Genomic DNA, 14,257 nt, shown 5'->3' on the forward strand with positions numbered 1-14,257 from the left:
CTATCCCAGTTGAAGGGAATTACAGGAAGATTTTGGGGCAAATTCACAATGTCCACTCTGGTTTCCTCCAACTCTTTAAGGAGCCACCCTTGGAGAGAAGGAAGAATATATGGTCATAGTAACTCCTAGAGTTGACCCCGAAGTTGTGGATTGCTTTCAGTTTTTGTTTTCCTGTTTTCTATTTCCTCTTTGACATTTAATTTACACAGTTTGAATTATCTGCTGTCACTATTTCTCCCTCTAAAATGTATTTTAAATTGCTGCATAATTGAAAATGTTATCAAATTGGTTAAGTTGTTGGCTAAATAGCAGTTTGTGGTCTTTACTTGTCCCAAATATAGCTGCTCAAGCATGTTTACTTCCTCATGTAGCCTTCTATCTGTCAAGGTCATGTGGGCAGCAGGGCTTCACCACAGGAGGTGGGGACCCAGGTTCCTTCTACCTTATTCTTCCTTATCTCTTAAATACTATAATCTTCACCTGCTCAAAGCAGACTTAGCTCCAAATCTTTGTTTCTATAATCCTCTGGTGAGACTTAGCCTTGCCTTGTGGTTCTGCAGTAGCTGCAAAGGAGGATGGAAAATGGAGCTCCTAGTTGGGTAACAATTTAAGTGAAGCTATGGAAACACACAACGTACCATCTTACAGCTTCTGGTGTCTTCTAGGAATATCCCAGCTTAGGAGGCAGAATATAATGCAGGCATCTGCACAGCTTTTCCCCATATGAAGAACCATGTGATAAGCAGTTTAGGCTTTGCACATTATATGGGGGGGGGGGGGGAGTACTCAACTTTGCTGTCAGTGCAAAAGTCGGCATATGCTATATGTAAATGGTATTTTTGCTTTAACCCTCCATTGTGCCATAACAAATTACCATGAATTTAGAAGTTTAAAATGGCATACTCTTATCCATGACTCCAAGCATAGTTTAATTACGTTTAGAATCTCCTAAGGCTCTATCAAAGTTTTAGCTACGCAGTGTAACCTACTTCCAGGCCCTTTGACATCTTTGCAGAATTTCTTTCTGGCCACAGGACTGAGGGCCTCAGTTCTTGCTGGCTACATTCCTAGTCACCTCTTGAGTCACTCACAGTCCTTCTCCATACGCCCCTAACCACACACTCTCTCCCAACTGACTCAGTCGTTTCTAGAGTGAGTTGGGCAGCTAGAGAGCTGTATTCCAATGGAGTTCTAACAAGAGTTAGTCAAAACATTTAACACAAACTTTCTCACTCAATCCTCAAGACATTGCTGTTATTTAGATTGTTATTCCTATTAAGAAGCCAAGAGAAATGACCGTTAGCCAATTATAATTTGTTTAATATATGCACAGCAAACATGAACTAGGATACCACTGGGGCAGCGGCTGAGGGCCAGGTCATTACCTTCTTTTTGATGTATAATGGGAGCCTTTGAAGGATTTTTAGGCAAAGAAATGGTATCATTAGTAGGATTAGTGTCTGGAATGAAGCCCGGGCTGAAAGCAAGCTGGAATGGCTGCAGGGTAGTCTAAGGGCAAAGATGGTGGTGGCTTGGACACAGGAGAGACCTAGAAATAGATCTGTACTATTTAGGTAATTGAAATGAGCACTTGGTGAGCTACTGACTCTGGTCTAGCTTACTAACTGTAGCAGCGCCTCTAGTCCACAGTCCAGCATGCTCCAGCCACATGGATTTGTTGGTTCTTGAAATATACTAATAAGCCTTTGTTTGGTTGGTTGATTTGGTTTGGTTTTGGTTTTGGTTTTTGGAAGACAGGGTTTCTCTGTGTAGCCTTGGTTGTCCTGGACTCAGTTTGTAGACCAGGCTGGCCTCAAACTCACAGGGATCTGCCTGCCTCTGCCTCCCTGAGTGCTGGGATTAAAGGTATGAGCCACCAGACTTGGCTACTAAAGTCTTTTACTAACCTCTAGGGTGTTTGTTGCACAAAGCAGTCTATCCGGAATGCTTTTCTCTATAATTTCATTCTGTCATTTTATCTTACCCAATAGGACCTAGATTAAGTCTCACTCCCCAGAAAATCCTTCCTGAAACCCACGGCCTTAGGTTTGGTCCCCTGGTGAAGTTTTCCTCATCAGAATGTTATGCTTACCTCACATTTGCTGACTTACTTCCTGCTTGTCCACTTTATTGCCACTCGCATTATATTTCAAGTGTGTGTGTGTGTCGGGGGGGGGGGGGGGACTGTGTTTGTTTTGCTCATCATGGGGAACGTGGAGGCGATTCATGGTCAACATGGTGGCAATGCATGGTCAACATGGTGGTGATGCATGCAGAGCTCATGGCAGCAAAATATTTGGTGAATTCTCTTTAAGACAGTATCTGACTTCAAGGCCCTTACGTTTACTGTGCTGTATTCATTTGATCTTTTTTTTAAAAAAGCATTTTTTTCCTTCAGTCCTGGAATTACTAACACAACCTATTTCTTCTACAGACCAGTGTTCCCTTCTTCACTCCACTGACAGAGATGAATTCCCAGTGATGAGGAACGTTAAGGGTGAGGTGTACAGCAGGAGAAAAGGACAGACGGAGAGGCTTGGGGTGTATGAGTTCTTACTCATTGGTGGAGGGATCAGAAACACTGAAATAACTGTTAGGGAAACAATTTAGAAATATGTAACTGAGGCCTTGAAAGAAATGCATTTAAAATCTTTTATATGTTTACCTGTCCGAAAATATAGAAACCAAACCATTCATTGCAATCATACAAGCACTTCCAACCCTACTATAATTCTGCTAAAGGAACAGAGCAGTAATGTCCTAATGACATACTAATGTATCCATAGATACTCAACTGTCATCAGAGAAGCTCCTTCTTGCAGAAGATGGGAATTAACAGACAGACCCCCAGACAGATGATGTACAGAGAGAGACTTTGGAGCTCCCAGTCCTAAAGGAATGAGTTTATCAAACCCCTCCCCTCAAGGCTCAGGGATCTGTGGAAGAGGAGGTGGAAAAACTATGAGAGCCTGGGGTGATAGACAAATCTAAGAAAAAAGCACTTTCCAGACACAACACGGCTAATGCACATATGAACTCATGCAGACGGTGACAGCATGCATCTGACTGGCACAAGGTCAAGCCAGAAAATCCTAACACACAGAAGAGGACACGGGTACAAGTCCCACTCCTTGTTTGTTGTGTTGTTTGTTGTGTGAGAGAGGAAAGAACATGAAGTTGAGTGAGAGGGTGGGAGATAAATCTAGGGGAGCTGGGCGGTGGGGGGGGGGTAAATATGATCAAAATATAGTGTATAAAGTTCCCAAAATACTAAATAAAAACATAAAAAGGATACTTCTAGGGTTTTGAAATGGCAAAATGGAACAGCTAACTACTTTTGTCCTTAATGGGAAAACTACTGCTTTCATAATAAAAAATTAGCATTAAAGATAAAGATAGAAAATAAATCTTTATAGTTTTGCAAAAGTAATTCCACATGTAGGAATATCTGGTAACATAAAGAGAGATGTGGTCCAGCATTATGTATCAGCGTGTTTTTATTAACATTTTTAAAAGTGGAAATACCCTAAATGTTTAATAGAGAAGATTTAGCTTATTCAAGGACGATTTATTTGCTATAGATTAAAATTATGTTATGGAAAGTAAAGATAAGAAAAATGTCCCAGTTATAATATGTCATAAAAATTAAACTATAGCACAACTTCAATTTGTTAGAAAAAAGAGAAAAGTAGTAAGAAAAGACTATGGGTAGGAAATGTAAAACATGAAAAAAAATGCTATCAATGACCATTTCTGGATGATGAGACCCCCACAGGTTTATACTGGTTCCTTGTGATTTTTAGGTATTTCTTAATTTAAAATAACCATAGAAGCACCATAATCTTTGCAGAAGAAATTTTCTCCCCATTCTAATGAGAAATTCTCTCTCTAGTACACCATTAGCACTTCATGATGAGAGTCTGTTCTGGGCGGGCATGTAGGATAAGAGTACTAACTACATTGCTTTCTCCCCCACTGCACACCCAGGCATTGAAACAACAGTGATACAACACAGTCTAACATATATGTGGTCTGTCATTCACCAACATGTTACACGCCACTTCATTATGTATCTGTGTAGGTTCCCGCCTGCCTTTTTATCCTCTCAGTCTCCTTGGAATTAAGCCAACTCATGCTTTCTTCAGTGTCTGAGTGAGACTATGTTGAATTAGGCTAATGGAGAGGAAACTGTTTATCATGTTTTCTTATTGGTTTTCTTAGAGACAGAGAGAAAAAAAGAGCTACTTTTAGAAAGCTCTATTTCGAACTATTATACTTACACTGGAAATTTAATTTGGCCATTAAAGTGATAAAAAAAAAAAAACCTTCTACCTATCTATATGGTCATTGTTAGGAAGGGCAAACAAATGCAACCGAGCCTGTTTACATAAAGAAATCTAAAGAATATTTACACACACAAAAAAATGTTTCTAGTATCTTTGGGACTCTAGGTAGTCTTTGGAAACTGGTCAGATACGAGCATAAAAAAAAAGCAAGAGCAGGCTGGGCAGGGACATGCTTGCATTTCCAGCCTCTTGGGAAGGCTGAAGCAGGATTGCCCAGAAGATGACAGACATCCTGGGCAACATGGTTGTGCTGGCTAGTTTATGTGTTAACGTGACAGGAGCTAAAGAAGAATTCTTTTTCTTTTCTTTCCTTTTTATTTTATTTTATTATCTATATTTTTTTTAATTCTTAAAAATTTATTTGCAACCCCTCCTATCCTCCCGGTCCTCCCCTCACATACTTCTCTCACCCCCCATTCACCCCTCTCCTTCTCTACAGAGAAGGGGGAGCCCCCCCCATGAAGTAGCTGTAGGACTAGGCCTGTCTTCTCCCACTGAGACCAGACATGGCAGCCTAGTTTTTAGGGTGTACAGGATCCAAAGGGAGGCATCAGAGTCAGAGAAGGCCACCGTACCAGCTGTTGGGAGAGCCGCATGAAGACCAAGCTGCCCATCTGCTACCTATGTGCAGAGGATCTAGGACCAACCCATGTTTGCTCTTTGGTTGGTGGCAAGAAGGAGTCATAATCAAGAAAACGCCTCTATGGAAGCCGCCGGTAGGCAAGTCTCTAGGACACTCTCTTGACTGATGATTGGTGTGGGAGGGCCCAGCTCCCCGCGGACAGTGCTAACGCAGGGCGGGTGGTCCTGGGTTGGTAGAGGAAAGCAGGCTGAGACAGCCATGGGGAGAAAGCACGCAGCCATCATTCACAGTGTCCTCATCAGTTCCCGCCCTGCCCCCCTTCAATGATAGTTCACTTCAAACACGTGTCACCGTGATGTAGAAATGTGAGGTGCTGTGAGTATGTGCCCTGATTTCCCTCAGCAATGGAGTATGACCTTAGAGCTATAAGCTGAGATAAACTCTGTCTTCTCCACGTTGCTTTTAGTCATCACAGCAATAGAACCCCTAACTAAGATGTCATTAAGGAAAAAGAAAGTAAGAGTGATCCTATAAGCCACAGAAAGAAATGCATCAGGGTACTCTAGACCTACACTGAGCCATATAGTGCAATGGTAGCTGGAGCCTTACAAACCCTCGAGACCACACAGGTAAGGATAAGCACTGTTAACACTTGCTTCCTGCAATAACCCACACTTTCTAAGCAACAACAGCATTCTTGCATAAACAAGTGTGGGCATCGATGGTGCCCAGTGAGCACTGTATGACCCTAACCCTCACGTGAGAAGTGTGTTCAACTGTAATTCTTTTGTTTGCTTGATTACAGGACGCTCTGAATCGCATCCCTTGATGTGAAGAAGGCTGTATCCGAGTCTCTCCCTCCTAGAAACCATACTTCATTAATACAAATTTCAAATGATTTTTTTTTTGGGAGGGAATCATATATTTACATGTGGCTACAGCTAGATTATAAAATAAAAATAAAGTGCATTAGAGCTTAAATAATTCTAAAATAGAAAATTGTTTATTGATTGAAACCAACGAACGTATCTACAGAAGGAGAATGCAAAAAGTTTCCAATTTAAATCCAATTCCCATGCCGCATTCATTACTGGTAAAGTCTTCACTCACATTCTGAATCTGTCCCCACATTGTGAAGTGCACTGTTATTAATTTGCAGAACTAGATATAAGCATAGATGATTATTAAATCATTAAAGTCAGAAACATTCAAGTGGATAGAATAAGAGGATCACATTGGAATTAACTCATAACAGTACTGGCACCATTTTAGATTTCTTTCCTCAAGCAAAATAGAGTTGTAGGAGAAATGCCGAAACACTTGGTGGCCTGTGGCTGCTTCCCTAATCAAGGTAATTGCTAAGGTTCCATATTCTGCTAGGCCACACACCATACCTTCTGCCTACAGACCTTCATTGATCCATGAACGCAAGATTGAGCGGAAGCGACAAAGCAGCAATCTGATAGAAAAACAATATGGCATTCACTTCTGATTTCTTTCAAAGTTTTCTCAACAATTGCTCTTAGCTCACGTGAGGAGAGAAGGTATAAAAGAAACCCCAGCATTCTTATTATGATCTCGTCCACTGGTATTTATCTAATGAGTGATAAGCCATGTTATCCGTAGGAATAAAGTCACTGGTCCTCTAAAATATATACTCGGGCAGTCTCTCTTCAATGGGAAAGAATGAGGTGGGAGGAATGTGATGGCGACGCAAGTCCTCGAGAACATCACGTGAGGGAATCCAGCTGTGCTTGTATGGTCTCCAGCTAGTTATAAAGACAAAAACAAAGACAGTGAGTTAGTGAGAGGAACAAACTTCATCTAAGATGTTTAGAAACATAGAAACCAGACAGAAGCGATGGCAGTGGGGACTCCGCACAGTGAACACACACAGGGCATAAAAGTAACACTCAGGCTGCTTCTCTCACTACGAAAAGAAGTCAGGATTCAGGCTTGTCATTTAATTTTTCACATTTACGAAGGAGGAAGACTTCTAAGTATTACTGTCTTACGTGCATTCAGTCATTTTAGTAAATTATCACTACATGGTACACTTTACTATTTGGTAGTTAGCAAAATGCATTTTCCTAGGGTATGAAATCAGTATTTGGAAAGAAAATGAAGTATACTCAAAAATAAATCTCTAAAATCTGGCAGCTTTGTTGTAGCCTTGGGCCTAGCCATTGAAGTATTTCAGATGGTCTGTCTATATCTAATGGGCCAGGGGCTACGGGGAGCACACTGTGCCCTCCTTGGTTTTACACAAAGCACTAATCCTATCTCTTTCAAACCATTTTCATTTCCTTTCTGATGTACAGTTTTCAGATTCTCTTCATCTTGGTTTTGCCTCTTCCTACTGTGATAGTTAAGGTGTTTTCAGGAGCTTAAAGAATTTGGCATTCAAAAATAAAACTTCATAAAACCAAGGAAGTTCTAGGAAACCACCACATACCAGAAAACATTTAAAAACACAGACCTTGTTGTAGAAATCGAACAACTCCTTGTGACTGAATTCCACTAAAACCTTCTCCAGATTCTATAAAGAGAAACAAAGGGGAAAAATAATTCAGTTTTATGCAATTTACCTTGCATCTTCCACTCTCCAGCTAGTCTAGGAATATGGAGTTCCTAGAACTCACAACATCACTTGGTAACATTCCACCAGAGCAAAAGGTTTCAACTCTACAGGGACATCTTTCTTTAAGTTAACGCCACAAAAGATAATAAAGTATATGCTAGCAAGAGAACAATTTAATTATCTTTTTTTTCAAGACACAGATAATATATGAGATTATATTTCATCTTTCTCAGCAGTCCACTTAAAATCTAGTAAATACCATTATGCAGACACTGAAGGCAGCGTATCTGATTGAACTCGTCCAGACATTAATGTCTCATGTGGTCACAGCCTCCGCCTCGAAGCACTATTACCCTGACAGTTACAGCCTTACATGCTAAGATTGTGAGCTTCTATATAGTACAGACTCAGCAAAAGCTAAGAGTTAGCACTCCAGTTCCAAAGCCGGGACTCAGTTGTCCTAGGTTCACGTCACATGCCTAGAAGCAACCATTCTGGGTGCTGCAGAGAAACAGCGCGTGTGTATCTACAGCCACCTGGGTAGGTGGGGTAGGTGGGTCCCCAGCCAACTCAACTGTAACCTACACAGCTTTAAAGGACAATGCACAGCGTTGAGTAGTACTGCCAAAGTGACTTACTTTACCCACGGTTCCCCTAAAGAAGTAAAGACAGTGGCAGAATGCTAAGCATGTGCCACCCATGCCCATCCCTCTGCTTTGCCCTCAGGACGTGGAATGAGCATCGTGACTAAAGAGGTGGGGAGCTGTTGGAAACAGACATAATTTCTGGTCCATTTCACTGTATCAGTGCGGTTCTCAGCTTCTGTGGTGTTCTTACAAAAAGTCTGATGTTTTGATGGTTTCCATTTTTATAACAAGGCCAAATTTTCCAATCCAAGTTATCTCCAGCGAATTCTTAGGTCTGCAGGCTGAGTTCAGAAACAGTGCCTCCCTCTTTGTGAGGCCGAGGCACACAGGACCAAGCTGCCCAGTTCTTCGTTTTCTCTCTTACTTAGAGAACCGGAAGCCTAGCAGCTGTGTAGCCTATCCTCTGTTCAGGAATGGTATAAATTATGAAGGCCGTGGAGAACTGTATCAGAAAAATTATTCAGCTGATTGTCACATATCATTAATGTGGAATAGTCTAACTAGCACGATCTAGTGATAAAATTACACTTTCCCTGAGGTTACAAGGGGGAATTACCCTCTCAATCCCATGCCAAAAGTTAAGAGGGAATAAATGGGAAAAAAAAAACTATACCAATAAGTGATTTGCATAACACTCAACCCAGTACTAAATTAGATTGTATTTTCTTTTGCTCTGTTTCGAGGTGTTGCTTCCTAAAACATGACAGTAAGAGAAGGAATAATGAAGCATGCTTATTAAAAGAACCACAGCTATTGTGACGGTGTGTGGCAGACCAGAAAACATGAAGGCATCTTTCTTCCACAAAAGCACAGTACTAACAAAACACAGACCAGAGTCCATCTGTGAGAGTCCTGGATAGGTTAGTGCAGACTACTGGAATAGCTATTACTGAAAACAAGTACAGGAAGTGACGAGGGAAGGTATGCGGGGAAACTGGAATCCTTCACACCAGCAGTGAGATCATGACGTGGTATAGCTGCCATAGGAAGTCTGGGGCTAGAGATGTGGCTCAGCAGTTAACGGCACTTGCTGCTCTTCTGGAGGACCTGAGTTTAGTTCCCACCACCCACTTCAGTTCACAACACCTGTAACTCAAGCTCCGGTAGACAATGTCTGGTCCCAGCCTCCAAGGGCATCTGTGATCATGTGTACACCTCTCCCAAAATACACAATTAATGACAGACATCTTAAAAGAAAAAGGCCAGGAAGGGTAAGCAGAAATTAAAGGTAGAGGCTGGAGAGATCAGCTGTTAAGAGTGACTACTGCCCTCTCAGAGGACCCAAGCCTGGTCCCAGTAGAACGGAGATTTCTAAGGTCTTGAGTAGGGGAAGGTGGGAGGCAGGCAGTAGTTCCCTTATAAAAATGTGTATACAGAATCAGATGTGCAGGTGAAAAGAATCTGGATGTCATTTTACAAGAACACATGGGACCACTCCAACTGCGTATTCACAGTGGTTAAAATGCCATGTTTTTATGTCCGATTTAAAATTTTAAAAATTATGAATAAGAATGTTTTGCCTGCTTGTATGTCTGTGTACCACGTGCATGTCTGGTCCCCTGGAGGCCAGAAGAGAGTGTCTGATGCCCTGGAAGTAGAGTTACAGTTGTTACTGCTGGGAATTAAAGCTGGGTCCTCTGGAAGAGCAGCCAGTGCTCTCGTGCTGAGCCATCTCTCCAGCCCTGATTTAAATATAAATACACACATGGGTATGTGCACATAAAATGTTATTGTTTTGCTCTACTGAAACGTTTAGATACATGAATAAAAACATTGAGATCTGAAGTAAAATATGCAGAAAAGCTGTATCTGTGCCTGGGATAATTCCTGGAATTCACTGCCTAGGCTAAGTCCCAGTACTCACTGCCACTGCCACTTCCTTTCCATTACAATGGCTTTGAGGGGGACCTTGGAGAAAATGGAGCTTGCAAATTTCATGTCTGTAGAGACATGCTGGTTTGTAAAGAAGACAAGCTTGGGCGTCTAAGACCAAAAACAAAAGCATGGCTGGCCTGGGTCGTTCCCTACACTGTCCTGTTCTGACATGGAATCTCCCAGAATCCAAGACTTTTAAAGTCTCCTTTTCAGGACATCATGAAAATAGCAAATAAGGAAAACAGAACACAGTTTTACTAAGCTTAGGAGCTTTAATTAGCGACTTTCAGGTGCAGCCACATGTTTGTCCTCCCTTGTCACTCTTGCTGCAGTTTCTGTAACCACTGGGAGGTGGTCTGGTCAGAAGCTTTCGTGCGCCCACTGCATCTCTAGGAGGAAGAAGTGCGCCGAGTGTAGCTTCAGATACAACTAGACAGCTCATGTTTGTTTATCGAAGCAGAATTGACTGTCTATCACTCTCTACAGATGGAGGGCGGTTTGTTCGTAAGGAAGGAAGCTTTTAACCGCCTCTCTCCATTGTGACATCCATACAAACCAGTGGCTACCCTGATGCACGCAAGAAGAAGGAAAAGCATTTACGTTCGAGGAGAACTCAAGCGTTAGTACTTTAGGGGTGCTTCCTCCTCTTTATATCTTTCTGGCTTCTGAGTCAACTCATGGTTCACTAGCATCTCTGCTGAGCGAGAAAGGGAAAAGGGTTGAAGCTGAACTCTGTCATCTCAGCTACCATCAACAGTGACAGTGGATTTTGTGGAGGAAATATTAGACGTGCCAAGGCAAAGTAGCTTCATGACTGACATCAGACGAGGGATTCTCCACTGGCTTCCTCTCTATCACTGCCACCAGAAAGTGAGTGGCTGTGCCACCACCAAAGGAGAACTGCCTGTCTGGATGTGATGACCTAACAGGAGCTCAAGTTTGATGAAAATGCAGCACAGGTAGCAGACTCACAGGTGTTTGAGACACGTCATGGCGTCCTATGTTCGTGCCACCTGTTCCTCCTCTCCATCCTATCAACTCAACTCTGTTATGGGCTGAACAGCGTCTTTTTCAAATTCACACAGTAAAACAACAGTAACTCTTAGAAACTCAAATATAAGTGTCTGTGTGGACAGGAACTGGATATGTTTGGAAAGAAGTCAGAGGAGTGGGCACTGGCTCTGCATCTCTTAAGGTGGAGATGAAGACAGACTGTATAAGGCAAACACTAGGTAAAGAGGCCGGCGGGAGATGGCCATTTTCTAGCCCAGAGGAGAGGCGCCAGAAACCAGATTCTCTACAGCTGGATCCCGGTCTACTCTAGACACGTTAGGAAACAACTTCATGCTAAAGTGATGCCTGACATTTTGTTATGGAAGACTATTATGGCTAGAACACGCATTGTCAGTCCCGCCTCGCCGCCACCATAAGCCTGTAAGGTCCGACTTCGGAAGGTAGCAGGGCTTTGGTGGTGGGGGTAGCTGGAAGGCACAGGCTTCTGGGAGTTTATACCTTGTCCTTGCCCCTTCGTGTTAGTCTCTTCCTGCTTCGCTAGTGCAATGACATAAGCAGCCTCTACAGCCTGAGACTCAAAGTTACCTGGACTGACACATTTGAATTTATGAATTGAATAAATATTTCTCCTCTTTAAGTTGTCTTCTCAGATATTTTGTTATTTAAAGAAGAATAAGCAAATAAAAGGCAAAATTAAAATCTGGACTACTAGAGAGCCATCAAAGGCTAATGTAGCCCCTTCCGTCCTTTTTGGAGATTAAAATAAAAATGTATTCTTTTTTCCCCCCTTCTGTGTAGCCCTGGCTATCCTGGAACTTGATCTGTAAACCAGGCTGACCTCAAACTCACAGATCTGCCTGCTTCTGCCTCCTGAGCACTGAAATTAAAGGTGTGTGCCACCAAGTGCCTGGCAAAAACCTTACTCTTAAAAGCAATGGGAACCACTGAGGATTTCAGATGTAAGAGTGATACAATTCTATTTACATAGCTAACAACTCAATTTTGCTGCCTTTGAGAACTGATTAGAACTGGCCAAACTGGCTGTGCGCAAAGCAGCCATGAGGGTACTGATTTAGTTCAGGTAAGAATTGATGACCTGACCTAATGTGATGGTTACAGTGACAGAGAGAAGAGAGGGGGGAGAGAGAGAGAAGGGGGGATTATTTAGAGGTAGAAGAACTAGCAGTCCATGACCAGTCTGAGGTAGGGTTAAGAGGTCCTAAAGGGGTAGGGAGATAAAGAACGGTTGCCAGGTTACGGGAGATGTGAGGCACGGGACTGAGCTCAGTAGTGGCAGTGCAGCAGACGCTGAGGGTAGATAAAAAAGAATGGCGCAGGAAGGCAGCGATCACCCGGAGAACATATGAAGTAAGTCTGGGGAAGACAGCTGGGAAAGAGAAGCACACTTGGGAGTCACTGACACTGAAAACTGAGCGAATGAGACTGTCCTGTGAAAGAACGTAGCACAAGAAAAGAACGCATCCAGGGCTTGATGGCTAAGTAGGGCCTGGAAAACACGGAGTTGCCTCAGCTTTACACACCCTCCCTACCTGTTATTTTGAAGTATGTACTATTTATTTATTACATTACAAAATGAATCAGTAAGTTAGTATAAAACAATAAAACTGGGTGGCTTGTTTTAAAATATGCCTTCAACCTTCCATGTTCCTATAAAACACACAGATGTCGCTAGCACTGTTAACTAGACAGAGACTGGAAGATTTCCTCTCTCCCTCTCCTGCCTTATAACATGTAAGATTACAGCCAAAAATCCACTTAGGAAATTCACTGCCTGTATTGTCTGGGCTAATCTTATGCTGTAATACACTAAACTTGACATGCTATGCTTCATCTGAAAACATGGCAAAGCAAAAATGAAAGAACAAAAGTTTCTCCGCCAACATCTTGAGAAAGATTACTTTTCTATCTGTCTTCATTTTTAATTTGTAATCTCATCCACCAGAGCCTAGATAATGTTGCTCGTGCCCATTAGCAAAAGTCCCATGGAAATAGAATTTATTCAGGTCTTCAGAAAGGTCTGACTTGATGAAAGATGACACTAAAAATATCTTCTGCTTTCCCATTAGTGAGGAACACAAATACATTTTGAAAAGAGAGATGCACCAATTTTGTCACAAATTATCTAAGCAGAAATAATAAAAATATCCCAGATAAGAATTAAAATTTATATTGCTTAGCTTTCAAAACTAAATTGAGTATCAAATTAGAGATGTTACAATTATCCTTTCACTTAGAAGGTCGCGAAGGCACCATACTCCTGCAAGGGAAAGGCTGCCAGCTCCTGCTCAGTGGGACCTAAGATACTTTGCTGGGTCCCTGGAGAGGTTTTCTTTCCAGGTGAGGTACCTAGACAGAAAGCATGCAAATAACATCCCATCCTATTGAAGGAGCTCACTGAACAAACATCATTAGGCATCATCCACTAAGTAAACATCTCTGCAGATTATATGGCTGTATATATGCAACTAGGGATAATTGTAAATATATTCCAGCATATTTACCATTGTGGTTCACTGTCTTAACTAGGTACTGCTGTTCAAAATGCTCACTACAATGGCAGCTCTTAACAGACTGAAGAAGCTATGAACTCTGTACGTATAGTCCACTGGCCTTTCTCTCACTCACAGCATTTGATCATTCCAGAAACTCTGGGCTACATGTATATTATTGATATGCAGCAGCTTCACCTCCCAAGGCTTCTTTGTTTAAGACTTAAGGATGCTGAAAAATATACCTGCACTGGCAAGCAAGGCCTCTGAACTGATGTAGTTAAAATACAGAATGCTAGTTAGAAAGTGCTTTACCAGTGACCTTGCCTAACCTTTGACGTGTTGTGAAGAAACCTGCTCCACGGAGACAAAAGAACACACACAAATGACAGAGATGGGACCAGGGATCATTATGGTACTGCATCATGGAGCTGGCCTAAGGTGGGTGCAGACTTTGATTTGCACATCAAGATGGTTCATGGGAGAGAAACCAATCCCCCCGCTCATGAACGTGCACACTCACTCCCACTTAATGCAGAAATGCATCTGAACTAGGACAAGGGCAAAATGGCCAATAAAGACAGGTTGTGGGGTGTCTAGCTATCTTTTGTTGTTGTTGTTTTGTGGCCAGAAATCTTGAAGTAACACAAAAGTTGTAGACCAGTGTAAGTCCATTTCTACTACATTTAATTGGATGACAC

At 42.1% G+C, this 14,257-nt stretch overlaps 1 protein-coding gene across 4 annotated transcripts in view; it reads right to left on the bottom strand.

Annotated features, from left to right (window-relative positions):
* Nucleotides 1–5,910: 5,910 nt before the first annotated feature.
* Nucleotides 5,911–14,257, bottom strand: part of COMMD10 (COMM domain containing 10) — a 115,245-nt gene continuing 106,898 nt past the window's right edge. For all 4 annotated transcript variants that reach the window (XM_084779611.1, XM_084779609.1, XM_084779607.1 and 1 more), the window contains 2 exons: nt 7,409–7,468; nt 5,911–6,698 (listed from right to left, as the gene is read on the bottom strand). In XM_084779611.1, coding sequence (XP_084635737.1) covers nt 6,660–6,698; nt 7,409–7,468 — 99 coding nt within the window. In that variant the 3' untranslated portion in view covers nt 5,911–6,659. The remainder of the gene's footprint in view (nt 6,699–7,408; nt 7,469–14,257) is intronic.

The sequence above is a fragment of the Acomys minous genome, assembly GCF_964271855.1.
Source record: "Acomys minous genome assembly, chromosome: 4".
NCBI lineage: Eukaryota > Metazoa > Chordata > Mammalia > Rodentia > Muridae > Acomys > Acomys minous.